At 39.6% G+C, this 16,670-nt stretch overlaps 2 protein-coding genes across 3 annotated transcripts; one reads left to right on the top strand and one right to left on the bottom strand.

Moving 5' to 3' along the window:
* Positions 1-480: 480 nt before the first annotated feature.
* On the top strand, positions 481-9,206 carry ckmt2a (creatine kinase, mitochondrial 2a (sarcomeric)). Of its 2 annotated transcripts, none has more exons than XM_044095987.1 (10): positions 481-579; positions 2,878-3,072; positions 3,719-3,917; positions 5,015-5,110; positions 5,202-5,423; positions 6,435-6,520; positions 6,673-6,796; positions 7,307-7,441; positions 8,710-8,835; positions 8,914-9,206. In XM_044095987.1, the coding sequence occupies exons 2-10, from the start codon at positions 2,924-2,926 to the stop codon at positions 9,028-9,030; spliced, it is 1,254 nt and encodes a 417-aa protein (XP_043951922.1). In that variant the 5' UTR covers positions 481-579; positions 2,878-2,923; the 3' UTR covers positions 9,031-9,206. The 2 variants fall into 2 exon arrangements, with proteins under 2 accessions (XP_043951922.1, XP_043951923.1); XM_044095988.1 differs by lacking the exon at positions 481-579 and adding an exon at positions 2,018-2,041.
* Positions 9,207-9,492: 286 nt separating this feature from the next.
* On the bottom strand, positions 9,493-16,430 carry LOC122819334 (ubiquitin-conjugating enzyme E2 L3-like). Its single transcript, XM_044095990.1, has 4 exons — positions 16,282-16,430; positions 13,834-13,929; positions 10,972-11,158; positions 9,493-10,358 (listed from the first exon to the last, which is right to left on the bottom strand). Exons 1-4 carry the CDS (start codon positions 16,306-16,308, stop codon positions 10,204-10,206), a joined length of 465 nt encoding a protein of 154 aa, XP_043951925.1. The 5' UTR covers positions 16,309-16,430; the 3' UTR covers positions 9,493-10,203.
* Between the last annotated feature and the right edge of the window lie 240 nt (positions 16,431-16,670).

Raw genomic sequence — 16,670 nt, 5'->3', positions numbered from 1 at the left:
TTTCATTAAATACAAGTTGATGTTGCAATATGACAAAATGAGGGAAAAAAATGATCAAAGGTCAGTACTTAGTATTTGCACTGTTGGCTTTCCGTACACCGAAGATCAGTAAACGTCATCTTGAGGTAAAAAAAAATAAAAAAACCATGGAAGCTACTTCAATAAGTCCACACAGCATGTCATTTTTAAATCGTGCAATAAAAGTGTTTTGAGTGGTTAGGAAAATGCACCAAATCTCCTTCAGTACCAGAGTTCCGGTCGTGTGAAAGTCGTGTTTTATTTCCAAAGCTGCAGCAGAGTTTGAGATAACTGAAGGAGAGAGGAAGAGATCATGTGTAAATGTGAAGGTCAAACCAGACGGTGATATTAGAGCCGTCAAAGTTAATCATGGCTCTGTTTACAAGTGATCTCTGCCTTCATTGGTTTATAACTGTGCCTTAACTTATGATTGGCCCTCAATTTGTATTCCCACAAGTGGAGTAGAGTTTGGTGGGAGCGGGGGGGCGGAGCCAACGACAGAGGAGACTCAAAAGCTGGTTTCCAGCAACCTTCAGTCAGAAGGCAGCAGCTTTCATCCAGGTACTGTACCCTCCTTCCTTCTTTGGTTTCTCTGACAGAGAGCCTCCATTAGCTCCATTAGCTGATATATCTAAGAACATTTTAAATCTAGAGTTTCTGTGAACACGATTGTTAAGTGAGTGCATGTGTCATATTTGTGTTTGAATTGAGGCAATCCATTAGAAGCTGGTTGTGATCACAGCACGCTTTTCTTACCAAACAAGACAATGCTTTGTTAGTTAAGAATAAGAAAAACTTTTGCACTTTTACAAACCGCTCTAAACAGTTGAGTTTTAAACTTTTGATGTCCTGCCAAGTTCTCCGGTCGCGTGATTCTCTCCGTTTTCCATCTCTCTTTAACATTGTGTTGACCTTCTGAACTTCTGTCCAGAATGATTCTGCATCCATCAGCCAGGAGGGGCTTTGGTCTTGGCACCAAACGTCCCTCCACTGATCTATTAATAATAATAATAATAATAATAATAATAATATCACCACTGACCCAAACAGTATGTGTCCTCCAGTCTGCACTCCAAATGTTAAGATAAAATAAACACTGTGGGTGAAAGTTGGGTCTGACATGATCGGCTCATTTTAAAAATATTGGATCGATTAGAGATTTTTTTTTCTCCACCCCTCTGACCTGAGTTAACAGAAGCAGTCTGGTCCTCACGCTGCTCCTCTATTTTTAGAAACAGTCTCCTAGACACACAGTCAAAGTCGAGCTGCACTGTGACCTTCCAGATACTGAATCTGATCGGAAATAAGTGTAAATCTGGGAACAAATAACTGGAATTTATCTGAATTTATCTGGTTTCCTGTGTTGTGTTCATTACAATAAAACCTGCAAAAAAAAAAAAAAAAAATCATCATGTGGGCAACATGAACCTTTTATTGCAAGTTCATAGAGGTGATCATTTGGTCTGAGTTTGGAATTAGGATTGCAGAACAGGATCAGGGCTTTGTGGGGATCAATGTGGTTTGAACAACAGCGACTGGTTCTTGATGGTCTAATTAACAGAAAGTTGAGAAATCTTCAGCTGACAAGGCCAACAAGCCGACATGTGAACCAAACATCCATCAAAATGTCATTGTCACCATTTAGCCAAGAACAACATCCGTTTTTGAACTGAGAGGAAACTGGAGGACCCCGAGAAAACTCATACATGCACAAGGAATAATAAGTCATTTTTGGTTAAAAGTCATTTTAAAAAAAGCAGGTTTACAGCCCCACACCTACTGGACTGGGTCTGAGCCTAACCCTACACCTAGCCCTAACCTCCACCAACCCAAGTGATTGCTCACCCCAAGTGTGTTTGGAGCAATCAGAAAGCAGCAACTAAGAGTGAGGGTGGAGTGGAAAGAAGGTTGGAGGGACAAGCCAAAGAGAAACACCTGGAAGAAGAAACAAGAGTCCGAACTGTCTGGAAAGATTCACAATCCGGCTGGACAGAATCTGATGATCGAACGCAGCAATTATAAGGTTTCTATTAATCCAAGGGTGTCCAAAATGTGGTCCGGGGGCCGTTTGTGGCCCTCAAAGGGATTTTATGAGATCCTTGATCACAAAATTTTTTTTTAAAAAAAGCAAACTTAGGTTTCAGGCTCAAGGATGGAATTTTAAAACATTTATAAATTATGGGTCCTAAGAACGTTTTACTGGCTTTTAAAAAAGATACAGTTTAAAAAAAAAAGAAAAGAAAAGAAAGTACAGCACTAATTATTGGTCTTTGATCAATTATCTTTTTCACGTTGACTCAGTTTGGTAGCAAACAGGACGACAAATATCCAGCAATCTTTTTTACTTGAGAGCTGATTTTGGCAACTTGTTTGGTGAACTTGGCTAAATAAGGTGGGATGTTTTTCTAATAACGACCGAAACCCTGTTGTTCTTACTGAGAGGAAAACAAATAGGAAACAATCAATTTATGATTCTTGATTTATGTTTCAGATGTACAACCACTTGCAGCTACGCTTCTACAAAAAAACAGACTTCTTTGATTTCATTAGAATATTGTGAGAAACATTTTACATATAAAAAAATAAATAAATGAAGATACTGTATTTTTAATTAAAATAGATAAATATATCTACATTATGTGGCCCTCAATTACTTTCATCTCGATGGTTTGGGCTCATGTGACAAAATGTTTAACGACTTTATAATATTAAATAATGTCCCAGTGTGATCTGCATGCCCTTGCAAAACAATTCAGCTATTTATTTCCACCAACTTGCATAATTTCCAGATCTTACCGATTGTTTTTGTGCCGTTTTGCCATTTCCTCTTTCCCTTTCTGTCTTTCTTGGCCTTTCTAGCTCTTCTTCTACTGACCCTTGCTTGAGGTACTTCTCTGGAGGAAAGATGTCGGGCTCCTTCAGGCGTCTGATCTCGGGCCGCGGCACGGCCGTGCTGCTGGCCAGCCTCGGCGCGGGCACCATGGCCACCGGCGTCCTGCTGAACGAGAACAGCTCCCTGGCTGCTGAGGCCAGGAAGAAGCTCTACCCTCCCAGGTAAGATGGACGACCTCGATGAGGGGCCAGGTACAGAAGTACCAGAAACTTTTCCGTTTCCCAGAAGCAGGATTTCAGGTGTCATGACCTCATTCTGAGGCTGACTGCATCAGCGGACGGTGAGCGTTGGTTGGGGGTCGTGACTGACGCAGCGGCAAATGCCTGCGTGACCAGTGAGCCTCTCATGTTTCATCTATGCTACCTTTGACTCACTTTCTCTTAAGGTTTCAGATGCAGCTCATGTCTGCCTTTCCTAGTCGCCCTGTGGATGGGAAGCAAATTCAAGGAAAGCTTCAACCTGTAAACCCTGAGAATGAACGGATTTATTTTACTTTATGTTTTTAAGCGAGTTTATCGTGACCTTCAGGTCACTTCCTGGATCGCTTCACTGACATGACATAAGGAAGTCAGAGAGAGTTTGATTCATTAATGAACGGCTACAAATCACATTGTGGCTGAAGCAGTTAGATTGACAGTGATTAATCGATTATTGAAAATAATTGTCGACTAATTTAGCAATCAAGTAATTGTTAACTAAAGTATACAGACTTAAACATCCAATCTCCTAAAAATCTTTCTTTGTTTCTACACAGTCGTCCTGTTTTTCTTCTCTCGTTCATTTCTTCTTCCTCGTCCTTCCTGACAGCTCTGACTTCCCTGACCTGAGGAAACACAACAACTGCATGGCCACCGCTCTGACTCCGGCCGTTTACGCCAAACTGAGGGACAAGGTGACTCCCAACAACTGGACCCTTGACCAGTGCATCCAGACCGGGGTGGACAACCCGGGTCATCCCTTCATTAAGACGGTGGGCTGTGTCGCGGGTGACGAGGAAAGCTACGAGGTAACGCGACTCACTAGCAACGCGAGAGTCTCACACATGAGCAGGGAAAGCTGAAACATTCCAGTTCCAACGATAAACATGTGCATTACATTTACTACATGAAACCATTCTCAATTCCAGATATGTTTTTTGAGTACTTCTACCTGTTTTGATTGCGATTATGCTAATGAGCTGCTGCTGGCCATGCCCTCCCAACTCAGTGTTTACGTTAGCGCCTCAGACGCGTGGAAATGGCTGCAAGCAGACGAACGGTGGTTCAGCCGTTCATCTTTGACCCAGAAGCAGCTGACAACAGCGTCATCAGCACAAAAAATAAAATTTTTCCATAAATGTGACCTTGTAATAAAATATATATATGCGAGGTTGAAGAAGAAGCACTTCTCCAGGGAAATCTTTTTAGACTTTTAATTTCTGAAATTTTCTAGAAAAAAAAAATACTTAAAAATGTCCGTGTTTTGTTGAGGAAATTTACTCCTCCATGTTTTGTATATCCACAATGACCTTGATACACCAGAAGGTATGAGAGAGATAATGTGTGCCTTCTCCCAATGCTAACTAGAAACAACCAATCAGAGCCAGGAGGAGGGTCATAGCGCTTTCAATCATGCTGGTACATAGCAGAGCCTTCCAGGAACGCTAAGGCTAGTTAGCATGGCTACCAATGATGGTGGATAAAAAGTTTCCCTGGAATGGTAAGTTGCTTCTCCATCATTAGCAGATTAAGCAGAGCATCCAGGACTGTGATTGGCAGCACCAAGGCCCTCCTCTTTGCTCTGATTGGTTGTTTCTGACAAGGAGTGGTGCATTTCTGAGTAGCATAGTGGCGCTGGGAAGAGGTGGAAGAGCTTGATATTTTCACAAGTCATCTATCTAATATTATATTGTCATGACATGGTGATAGTTTTAACAAATATGTTAAAAACATATATATATATATTAAAAGTTACTGCAGCTTCAACCCAATTTAGGTAATTATAAAGAACCTAAAACAGCAAAGGTCTGATTTAACATTGGTTGTCACAACAAGGCTCTACATATATTAATGTTTGAGATTTGGTGAATGAAGTGCCTCTCAAGTCTTTTGCTGTTTCCTCCAGGTGTTTGCTGAACTCTTTGACCCGATAATCAAAGACAGACACAACGGCTACGACCCCAGAACCATGACACACCCCACAGACCTGGACGCCTCTAAGGTGGAGCCGCAGCTGACCCGCTCTGTCTTACCGGCCCGACGCTAATAAAGCCTCTCACTGGCGTCTTCGCCGTCTCTTCTTTTGCCTCTAGCTAAAACACGGGATGTTCGACGAGAACTACGTTCTGTCATCGCGCGTCCGGACGGGCCGCAGCATTCGTGGGCTGAGCCTCCCCCCGGCCTGTTCCAGGGCTGAGCGGCGTGAGGTGGAGCGGGTGGTGGTGACCGCTCTGGCCGGCCTAAAGGGAGACCTCGCCGGCCGCTACTACAGCCTGGGCGACATGACGGAGAAAGAGCAGCAGCAGCTTATTGATGTGAGTCATCGACGCCATGAATCCTTAGACATGGAGGAGGAAAAGAGGATTCAGTTGATGCTGATCTACAGTCAGTAGTAATGAGCTGGGACGTCTGTTTTATTGTTTGTTTTTTTTAACAAAGTTAAATTAGCAAAATAAGATTATTCATACAATGCAAGAGAAAACTTTGTACTTTAAATATCCCATGTTACGTGAAGTTTGATATATTGATATAGAATTTTGAACTTTACAGAAGTGTTTTAATTCTATTTGTTAAAGCTTTTTCTCTCTTGTCAGTCATAATTTAAAGAGAATCTCTAAACGGTTTGAGTTGAAAAATTGGTTTCTAAATTGAGTCTAACAATCGAACTGGAATTGAACCGTTAGACACTGAAAGATTCACATTTCTAGAATGTATTGTGAAAAAGTACATTCTAGAGGGATCATCATTTTCAACTTATGAGCTCATTCAGTAAAGAGAAAGAGTTGTCTAAACCAACCTGATCTTTTCTGAAATCAGAGAATTAAATGTGATTAAACTGTTTTCTTTGAAAAGCTGAGCTCATAAGTTCATTCATTCATTTTCCTTATTATCACCTGACCTGCAAATATAATAGATCATAGAAAAAGAACCTCTCTGGTCTCAAAAAGCAACACATTGTGTAAAAAGAAGAAGAAAAGAAAAAAATAACAAAGTCATTGTTTGTTATTAATGGTTTGTGAGGTTTAAGTCTGAACATTGCAGTTTTATTACAATTATTTTATCTCTTATGCCTAACAGGGCCAAATTGGCTTAGGTAGCATCTTTTCCCTTATACAATAATTATTAGAAAAAATAAATTTTGCATTTACTCAGGTCATCTCTGTCACATATTAAAATTTCTTTCAACCGTCAAAGAAGTGAAAACAGAAGAAATCGGACTGTTTCGCAGCACTGTGCCTGCTCATTCCTCCCTCTGCCAGCTAAATGAAGAAATATTAGTTGTTCTTTAAACATCCTGCTGCCTCTCTCTACTTTTTTATCTGTAGGACCACTTCCTGTTTGACAAGCCCGTCTCCCCGCTGTTGACGTGCGCCTTCATGGCCAGAGACTGGCCAGACGCCCGGGGGATCTGGTACGGTCCAGGCAGCTGTTTGTTTGTGTTCACTGTCTGTCGCCAGTTTAGCACAGCTTCTTGTGCAAATCGTTGGGCGAACTGAGGTTTCTTCTGTTCGCACCTGGTGAGCGCTGTACTTCACAAAGGGGTCTCTGGTTTCTTGTCTTCAGGCACAACAATGAGAAGACCTTCCTGATCTGGGTCAATGAGGAAGACCACACCAGAGTCATCTCCATGGAGAAGGGCGGCAACATGAAGAGAGTGTTCGAGAGGTTCTGCAGCGGCCTCAAACAGGCATGCTGGAGCCGCAATGCAAAAACAATAAACATCACCAAGTACTTTTCTACTGCCAATGCCTTAGTACACTTGAAATAAGACAAAACTAGCTTAAAAGTAACTTCAGAAAAATATATGTTCTTGTTTCAAGTCAATAATTCCTTAACATTGATGAAAATAAAATGCTAGCTCCATTGGCAGAATTTGTTTCACTTGTAACATTGGGGAAATTGTCTTCATACTGGTATTAATATATAAGTTAATACCTAAGGAATTGTTGACTTAAGACAAGTTATTAAATATTTCTGAAAAGTTACTTGTTTTGTCCTATTTCAAGTATACTAACATATTTGCACTATAAAGTAGAGCAAAATGATTTGGTAAGATTTTGTGAAGTTCCAGTGTATGAGAGTAAATCATTTTAAGGTGGTAGTTTTGCTCTTTGTAGAACTTTTTTTCATGTTAATAATATATATATATCTTTTTTTTTTAAGTAACCCACTCATATGTTTTCTTTTTATGGGTCAGGTTGAGCATCTGATCCAGGAGAGAGGCTGGGAATTCATGTGGAACGAGCGTCTGGGATACGTCCTCACATGCCCGTCCAACCTGGGCACGGGGCTCCGGGCCGGGGTTCATGTCCGCCTGCCAAACCTCAGCAAGGTGACGCGGCCAACCCAACAGCAGCATGTTCTGTTAACGCCCTCCATTATTTCACTTCTCTGGGGGCATCAGTTAAATCCAATGAGTCGATGTTTGTCAATCAGCTTTACCTTCTTTTTTTTCTTTTTTTAAATCTGCGTTCATTCTTGCACTTCAGGATGGTAGAGTTGCCAGGCAAACGGTGCGTGGTTTATAAGATCCTCCTGAGACAACAGCTCATTGAACCAGCTTTGCTTGCCAGTTTTTTGGGTCGTGTCTCCACCATGTTTGACTGTTTTCCACAAAACAGCTGAAAATCACTCAGAATGGCTGGATACGGTGAACTTCAGGTCTTGATAGAATTCGGCCATTGCAACACATGGACAAATGATTCCCTTGCTTTCTTTGGAAAGTCTAAAGCAGTATTTCCTTTTTTTTTTTTTTTTTTTTTGTTTGTTTTCGAAATTCCTCGCATTTTTCATGTACAGTTGCCAGTTGATTGCTAATTTTCCACAAGCAAAATTGTTAAAACAAGCTGATGTGACAGCTAACCCCCTGCAGGTGGCAGCATTTTATTTCTACTGCACGGCTTGCCTCAGTCTTACCTGTTATCTTGCCTCAGTCTTACCTTATATGTCCGTGATCGATAAAAAGTCACATTTGCCATCATAAGCGCAAATGTCGCACAATTCTTTACAAATATTTCTAAAGTGGCATCACAAATAATAATAAAAAAGAAACAAAAATAATCACAAAAACAATCGCAATTTAATGAAGGGATTATTTAAGTCCATCTTCGTTCTTTCTCTGCTACCATGATGCTGCAAACTACATGAGGTAGAGTGTTCAGAGTGATGATGTGCAACAGTTTTCTGTCTGCACATGTCTGAGAAATATTGGGATAAACTTCAGGAACAGCGGACAGGAAGTGGCTATGCATTAAATAGGACGCATAGGGGCGCTGCGCCAAAGGGGGCGCCAAAGCGGTAGGGGAAAAAAAAATTTCTAGTTGAAATGTTCTGCATGTAACATCGATTTATTCATTCCTGATTAGAAAGAAGACGTAATTTTCATCTCCTTCACAAAACACACAAAAAAACCCTCAGTTTGTTGTGTTTTAGTCATTTAGAATCAAACATTATAGAATGTTTTACTTTGCAGTATTTCCTTCTTTTTTTTTACTCTCTAAAATGTCTTACGTTAAGAAAGCAAAACATACCAACTACGTTCATTTCCGTAGTTTTATTTTTAAACACAAGTCGTGACTCGTGTCTCCATTTGCTCTGCAGGACCCGCGTTTCTCCAAAATCCTGGACAACCTGCGGCTGCAGAAGCGAGGCACGGGCGGAGTCGACACGGCAGCCACCGGAGACACCTTCGACATTTCCAACCTGGACCGTCTGGGCAAATCCGAGGTGAGCCTTCCTTCCGGTTCCTGTGGTCTACATGCGTTACTGCCGGTCAAGTGACATTTCGGGTCGCTTGCAATTTAGGTGGAGCTGGTTCAGCTGGTGGTCGACGGGGTCAACTACCTGATCGAGTGCGAGAAGAAGCTGGAAAAGGGCCAGGACATCCAAGTGCCCGCTCCGCTGGTTATGTTCAAGAAGTGAGAGCCGAATATGCGAAGGAGAACGTTGGCACTACCACTAGAGGCTGATGTCTCAAAGATTGTACATCTTCAGGGTAAAAAATAAAAAATAAAAAAAAGATCTTCGACATGACCTGCAGAAAAGTCTACCTCAAGTTAAGGATTACCCTGACTTTAATAAAAAAAAATTTAAAACGAGTTGACTAGTTTCACTTTCTATTACATCAGATGTTTGGATCTTTTTAGCTTTAATGTCATCACTTTCCTAAAAGAAACAAACAACAAAAAAAGAGGCCTATGACGTTTTATGCCAAAAGCAATTTTGACAAAAAAGAAAAGAAAAAAAAAGACAATTTATTGCTAATCGATGATTTAGGCAAAGAAAGAAAAAAAACTAAAACTTTTTCTATTATTTTAGGAAGGTGATGATAAATCAATAGCTCTCCATCTCTTCAGCAGACATGAATCCAAGACAACTCCATGCTGTAGTTTTACCACTTCTCCAGAGGCGGCCAAAAGAGGTGGAAATATTTTATTTCGAAGGAATAATTTTCCTTAAAATACAAAATAATGATTTAAATGACACCTGAATGCTGCATGGTCATTATCTCCATTTTACATCTGGGCTTTATCGCTAACAAATTCTGATTTTATTCCAACTGTGTGGAGGATGATGAGAAGGAAAAAGAAAAGAAAGCAACACGGCTTGAGATGCTGTTAAACTTGGAAAGGAAGCCTAGAAAGATGGAAATAAGAACTGTGTCATCCGAGATAACATTCAACATTTAAGTAAGCACTAAGAAAAAGCATTTTTTATTATTAATTTAACCTTCAGGATGCCACCTCAGACAATTTATTGTGTTTTTTTCTAAAAAGAAACCGATAGAAAGAAGTCAAAAACAACCAAAAGATGACACCTAGAGGCCAGAAGCTGCCTACTCACCAAAAAGTCCCGCTTTGTTTTTTTTTTTTTCTTCTTTTTTGTTTTTGGCAAAGTAAAACAGAAACACAAGCCTCTATTAAAGATTGGTTGGAGAGTGCTAAACATTGCAGGTACACAAGAATGGGGGAGGGGGGGGCATCTTTGTGAAACGCGGTGGGGGGGCAGAAGGGGGGCTAAGAACAGAGAGTCAGGCTGGGGTCTTCGATCAGAAAACAGAAAGGAGGCTAACAGGTGCAGGTCGTCGTCGTGTCATCAGTCCACAGGTCGCTTTTCACTGTGTTTCTTTGTGAACTCCTCGGCGTTCTTCATGAATTTTGCGCGGTCCTTAGTGTACTCCTCTGCCAGGTCGGCCCTCAGCGGGTGCTCCGGCTGGGGGGCGTTCACCAGAGCGATCAGACACTGAATCACTGGAAGGCAGCGACAACAAAACGAAAATGTTAATAGTAACAACGATGACGGTAAAGCAGCAGTACGGAGCCCCTCACAGGACATGGGGAAATCTTTTTCTTCTGGTTAAGTTATCAAATACACCCTGGTTTACTTTGTGAACAGTGAGAAACGTCAATTTGAAAGAGACTCACTGAAAACGTGTTTATACATTCTGAAATGAATGAAAATGTATCTAGCCACTGCATGTTTGTGTTTGTGTAAGGTTGAGACGGGACTCAAGTCAAACTAACAATACAAAAAAGACACAACCAAAACTCTCAGATGACTATTACCTGTGAACAGAAAGTTTCTGTTTACATCTTGGAGGGAATGGAAAGCAGGTTTCACCTGTTTTGCTTTTGCACATAAGTTTGGTGCACATTTGTAAAAAATAAAATAAAATAAAACTTCACACATCTCACTAAGGAGACACTTGAAAAACCTTACATTACAACACAAAGAGTTCCAGTGGTCAAAGACTGACCAGAACATTATTGTGAGGAAACGTAAAAGAAAAAAAAAAAAAAAAAAAAAAACATTCCCCATGTCCCTTAAGGGCCTCCGTATGAAAGTCCCGCCTCCTCTTCTCACCTTGGCATGTTTTTGTGGCCGGCTTCCAGTTCTCCACGCTGATGATGGGCAGACACACCTGGCCCTTCTCATCGATGTTGGGATGGTAGATCTTCGTCTTGAAGGTGATCTTGGGGGGTTTGAAGGGATACTCTGCAGGGAAGATGATCTCAATCCGAAAGGCTCCTTTGTCATACGGAGGACAGTCCTGGATCGGGGAAGAAAGAAAAAAAAAAAGAAAAAAAAAAAAAAAAAAAAGGATTTGCAGATTTTAACCAGGACTTTCCTAAAACCAAACTTTTTTTTTTCCCACTAATTGAAAAAGGACAAACATTTTTAACGGTTTTCATCCATTTTGGTTTCCACATCAGTAAAACTGGTTGTTTCTAAAAAGGTCAACACATGAACCTGTGGCGCAGTGTGAAATCATAAACAAATCAAGTTTTTTAAAAAACCGGGTTCTATTTCACCAGGCAACTAACAAATACTTTAGCTATTGATTAAATCAATCGATTAGTCTGACAATCAGATTTTTTTTCCAAGCCATGTTTGCATCTAAAAACAATGACTTCTAAAATCACCATGTGAAAAGCTCAACCCTTTCTGCTTGATTTAATTATAGTAAAGACCTAATTTGTTAACCATTTCAAAAACATAAAGTTGATCTCCAAATCCAACACCTCATGCTTATTGATCAACAGAAATACAAGAACAAATTCACTGGCAGCCATCAGGATGGAAAAGGTTACAAAGTCATTCTATAAGGATTTGGCATTTCAAAAAAAAAAAACAAATGAAAAACATGGACAATGGCGGATTTTCCTGGGAGTGACCGATGTACCAGAAATACCACAACTGTATCCCAAGCACTGCAGGTGCCACTTGCCTCAATTAAGGTCACAGTTTATGATTCTGCGACAAGAAAGAGACTGAACACCGATGAAACCACTGTTGACCAGAAACAACATAAAGGCCCGACTCAGACTAAAACCAAAAAAACATCGCAATAATCCCACTGAGTCAGAAAACTCAGAATGCTGGATTAGTGTTGATGCTTCACTATGTGAGCGTCGACACTCAGAGGGAAGTGTCAGCGGCACATTTTATAGCCGACATCATTTTTATGAAGCCAAATAAACAAAACTGCCCGACCACTTGTCACGCCATGGAAACCTGCAGTTGGTTTCACTTTGCCTTCAGGTCTCAACCAAGCTGTGAATGTTTTCTGCTCTGGATGGGGCGAAAGGAATTATAAATAATTATGAATAAATAATTAGTATAACTGCACCACTAAACTACTAACAATAACTGAATTAAAGAAAGTTTTCTAATTTATTGAGACTTGGGGATCTAAGTGGAGGGAACGTTCAAACAGCAAATATCATAATCCCAACAATCCCACCAGCAAAAATCAGCTATTTAGAGAATATTGTCACAATATAAGCCAAATCTCTTTATGATATTATATTCTTCAAAAGGAGAAATAAATAAAAAAATAATTCCCTTGTCATTTCTCTGAACTAAAAAGAACAAAAGCTCCAACTTCTAAGAAAGTGTATTTGGTATTTCAGTTTCATCATCTAACTCATCTGCTTTCTCATTTCTTTTGAAGGCCATGATGGTGAGTTAGATAAAAAAAGAAAAAGTTAGACAAGCACAGCACAAATGTGAAGGCTTATTAAATAGTCTTTGTGTTATTTATATGCAATATTTTGGAACTGCTTTGTTTAACGCGACTGCTCTTGAAAATCAGATTCTTGACCTGAATGGCTTAAACAACTCTTAAAGAAATAAATCATATGTGAAACAGAATCAACTGGAATGACTCAGAAGTAACAGGTGCTTTGACTGTTGCACCAATGTGTAACTTGAGCAGCAGCATTCCTCTGGAGGATGAGTGAGGAAGACAAGCCAAGTGTCTCCATGTTACCGTCATGTGACGCGCAACAAGCTGCCAGGAATTACAGGAAGAACAAACTAGACTGGGAAACCAAACGTTATCTCTGTCTGATGCAAACATACTGGCTGTATTATCGTTGAAGGAACCCGGAGAACGGAGAACAGCAACATGGAGGGGGCCGCAGAGGAAAACACTGGAGTTCAAGTTAGCATGGCAAATAGCTAATTAATAACGATGATCTTCGGAAAGTAAGCCAAAGGTAAAAATGATTAATCGCAATTAATCGATTACTGAAAGAATCACCTGGATTAATATTTAAATACAATATATAGACTCCAAAAAAAGGCCACTTGCTGAAAGAACGTCTTCAGAGAAAGACAAAAACTAAATACAGTTTGCACTTATGATTACATTTTTTTTTAAACTAACTTTGTAAATATCTTCTACTGAGAAACTTTTCAAGTGGCAAAGTTTCAACTTCACATGATTCAAATTCTGTAAAAGAAAATTTAAAGAAATCTCCTATTAAGCAACTTTAGTATCAGTTTATTAATCAGTAATCCAATATTGAATCAGCAGATCAGTCAGATGCTGTGTTGATGCCGAGTCAAGTGGAAAAGGTTTTTCACATGTTGATGTCAGGACTGTTTTAGCTGCAGATTCATCCTGTGTTACAAATGATCAGGTCTTCCTAAACAAATGTTATTATTGAGCTTTAGAAAATCATTTATTATTTTAAAAAATATATATATATACATATATTATTTGCATCCTTTAATGCATTAATAATATTGCATTATTATATATTATAGATATATAATAATAACACAAGTGAAAAAAGTGCCAATTTGTTTTTGTACAATCGTTACAAAAACCAGATAATCAATAACCAAAATACTTGTTAGTAGTATATGTCACTACTTGTTGTTGGGGGGGCAGTGTGTGTGTGTGTGTGTGTGTGTGTGTGTACAGTCAGTACTCACAGGCACAATGAGTCCCTGCCAGCACAAAATATTCGCATCATCCACCGAAATGTTCCGGAAATGCTTCATTCCAGATTTGCGGATGTCATCCAGCTCCTGCAGCAAAACACACACATCTCACACAGAGCAGAGGTTTGGCACAGATGTTTATACAAAATACATAGGATCCAAAAAGGGGGAATCATGTGTAATTATTGCCCAAGACTGTTTAACATTGATCAGACGATAAACATTGTAAATCTCTTCGGACTTATTTGTCGCCAAATATGAAGGGACAGATTGAGAAAGATGCTCCACTTTTACTAATAATTGTAAAAGTGGAACAGCAACATCGAGGGGGCCGCAGAGGAAAACACTGGAGTTCAAGTTAGCATGGCATTTACCAACAAGTGTCATTTACCAACTTCCACCTGGTAAATGACACTTGTTGGGAGTGTACAGTAATTCTTTACTATTTGAAATATCAGCCACTACCTTCCTCTTGGCCTCTTTCCCAACTCTGGGATTCTGTGGGATCCCAATGCATATAGTGCCTCTAATTCAAATCTCCGATATTTAAATCTGATCCCAAAGGTTCCACAGAATAAAAGATGAATTGTTGGTATGAAATGTCTCCCAGACAGATGGCAGAAAAGTACTGAGTTTTGGTTTGTGTTCATCTGAACCTTCTAATCAGCTCCTGGCAGAACATTATTATTATTATATGATCAACCCTCTACGTAGCAGCCTGAGGTACAGATTATCTCTATACGAGAGTCATAAAATTATTAAATATCACAGCTAAATAAGAATAGATTTGCTTCACAGAACAGAAGTAAATACACAAACTAAAAAACAACAACTTTTTTTCCATTTGGAAACAAGAATTGAAGCAGAAAATACAGACATGAACACTTATTTTGGATAAATAAACATTGTAAGACAAGTTTTATTTTTTTATGTATTCAAGGTAAGAATATCTACATAGATTAAAAAAATAAAGGTTTAAAAATGAACTTTAGTCAACCTGTACTTTCTTATTTTATTTTTTTAAATATACTTTCTATAAATCCTGTGCTCACTTCATGATAGACCTTTGCCCGGTTTGTTACATAGCTACTTATTGAGCCTGTCCCACTTTGCTGTTTTGTTTTTTGTTTTGCTTTTTTAAATCAGAACAAAAGAACCGGATTGTTTGGGGAGTTTAGGGAGTAGAGATGATGAAGAGGATGTTTGGACGTTGGGGGGAATTCCTGAAAGCCAGAGCGACGCTCTCTGTGCTCTAAATCAAAACCAAATGAGTCCCGAAGAAACTGAAAGTATGAGACACAGGCCTCCCGTCAGACAGGTTCATGAAAACAGATAGCCAGGTTTACTCTAAAAGAACACATCAACAATCGAAGACTAAAAACCCTTATGGGAACAATTTGCATACATTCATCAGTGTGTGCTGTTTGAAAAAAAGATAGATAACAAAATTCAGGATCATTTAATTTATCTGGTGGGTGACTAATTTCACAGTTTACTATCCAAAAAGAATATATTTTTGCCATGTGGCATTTTTCAATGAGTTTAATGAAATATTATTGTTTTTGAGTCACTTTTGCTCAATAGGTTTTGCTCTTTGATCACCTCCTGCCTGGTGGCTCAGTTTCACTTTTGAATTGAGCGTGGCAATGTATGAACAAAGCATTTTCAGCTTCACTCTTACGTTCAGTTTTTAACAAAAATCTTACATCTTGTTAAAAAAAAAAAAAAAAAAAAAAAAGCATATCAAATCAACGCTGCATCACCCAAGTCCTCACGAATCCACTTGATTTCTCTGTATTTAGATTTCGCATTTTTTATGTAGTAATGCTAATAAACGTTTTTATATTCCTAAAATATATCTTTTTCCACTTTAGTTTAATATATGATCGGAATTTTTCTTAAACGTATAATCAAATGACCAATTACTTATTGTTTTTCTACTGATGGATCAATTACAAAACTAGCGATGTAGCTTTTTTTTTCCTCAACGTGGTCCAACTAGAAAGATCCTTTCCTGTGTATGGATTATTGCCAGATTATAGCTGCTATTGATTATCGGTCGCTCGGAGGTTCTGATGAGATCTGACGTCACGCCCCAGCCCCACGGTCTCCATGTTTTCTCCCCGGCTGTGAGCGTCGTTACACGGTGACAGCGGCTCCAACAGCCCGCTAGCTTGACTCAGCTCACGCTAAGGGCATCGACATGTTCTCTGACAACTCCCAGAGAATGCTGAATCACACCCGTCAGCCTTTTTCGCTCTTCTCTCCGTTCAATCCCTGTCCGTCGGACGTCATTCTCCTTTCATTTTGTCGGCGACAAACACTCGGCCGCTTTCTTATCTCCCCCGACTCTTTAGCTCCCAGCACGAAGCCACAGCGAGTGTTTTAAACTCTCTAGAAGTAAAATAAAACAGATTAGTTAGGCCTTTCTTGCTTTACCTTGCCTAGTCTCCTGGTTGAAGTCATTGTGTTGCCGAGTTCGTCTTCTTCCTGTTTCTTTACGTGACTCCGTCCTCGACTTCTTTTGACTTTAGTTTGAAGCGGCAGAGAAGGCGGAGTCTCGATGTTGTACCTCCCCCTACCGGCGCGGAGGACTCAGAAAGGACGCTTGACTCAAAGCATGAAAAGAACGAAACATGAAAATAGTGCTGTGGAAATAGAAACTTCATAAAACACAGAAAATATATACAATGTAAGTACTGACTCAAATAGTATTGTATTTCGTGACAATATGTCGTGAAACACCCCATGTTGTTCAATGCTTTTAAATGTGTTTATAAACATCAGACAGACAGACAGACAGACAGATAGATAGATAGATAGATAGA

This window comes from Gambusia affinis, linkage group LG17 (assembly GCF_019740435.1).
Source record: "Gambusia affinis linkage group LG17, SWU_Gaff_1.0, whole genome shotgun sequence".
Lineage (NCBI taxonomy): Eukaryota > Metazoa > Chordata > Actinopteri > Cyprinodontiformes > Poeciliidae > Gambusia > Gambusia affinis.
Note: the sequence above shows the minus strand (reverse complement) of the source record. Positions and strands in the feature narration are given on the sequence as shown.

Coding starts and splice junctions, on each gene's coding strand:
- ckmt2a (XM_044095987.1), top strand. CDS start 2,924: ATGTCGGGCTCCTTCAGGCGTCTGATCTCGGGCCGCGGCACGGCCGTG. Junction 3,073..3,718: donor AAGAAGCTCTACCCTCCCAG/GTAAGATGGACG, acceptor CCTTCCTGACAG/CTCTGACTTCCCTGACCTGA. Junction 8,836..8,913: donor ACCGTCTGGGCAAATCCGAG/GTGAGCCTTCCT, acceptor CTTGCAATTTAG/GTGGAGCTGGTTCAGCTGGT.
- LOC122819334 (XM_044095990.1), bottom strand. CDS start 16,308: ATGACTTCAACCAGGAGACTAGGCAAG. Junction 13,930..16,281: donor CAACCAGGAGACTAGGCAAG/GTAAAGCAAGAA, acceptor GTTTTGCTGCAG/GAGCTGGATGACATCCGCAA. Junction 11,159..13,833: donor GGCAGGGACTCATTGTGCCT/GTGAGTACTGAC, acceptor TCCCCGATCCAG/GACTGTCCTCCGTATGACAA.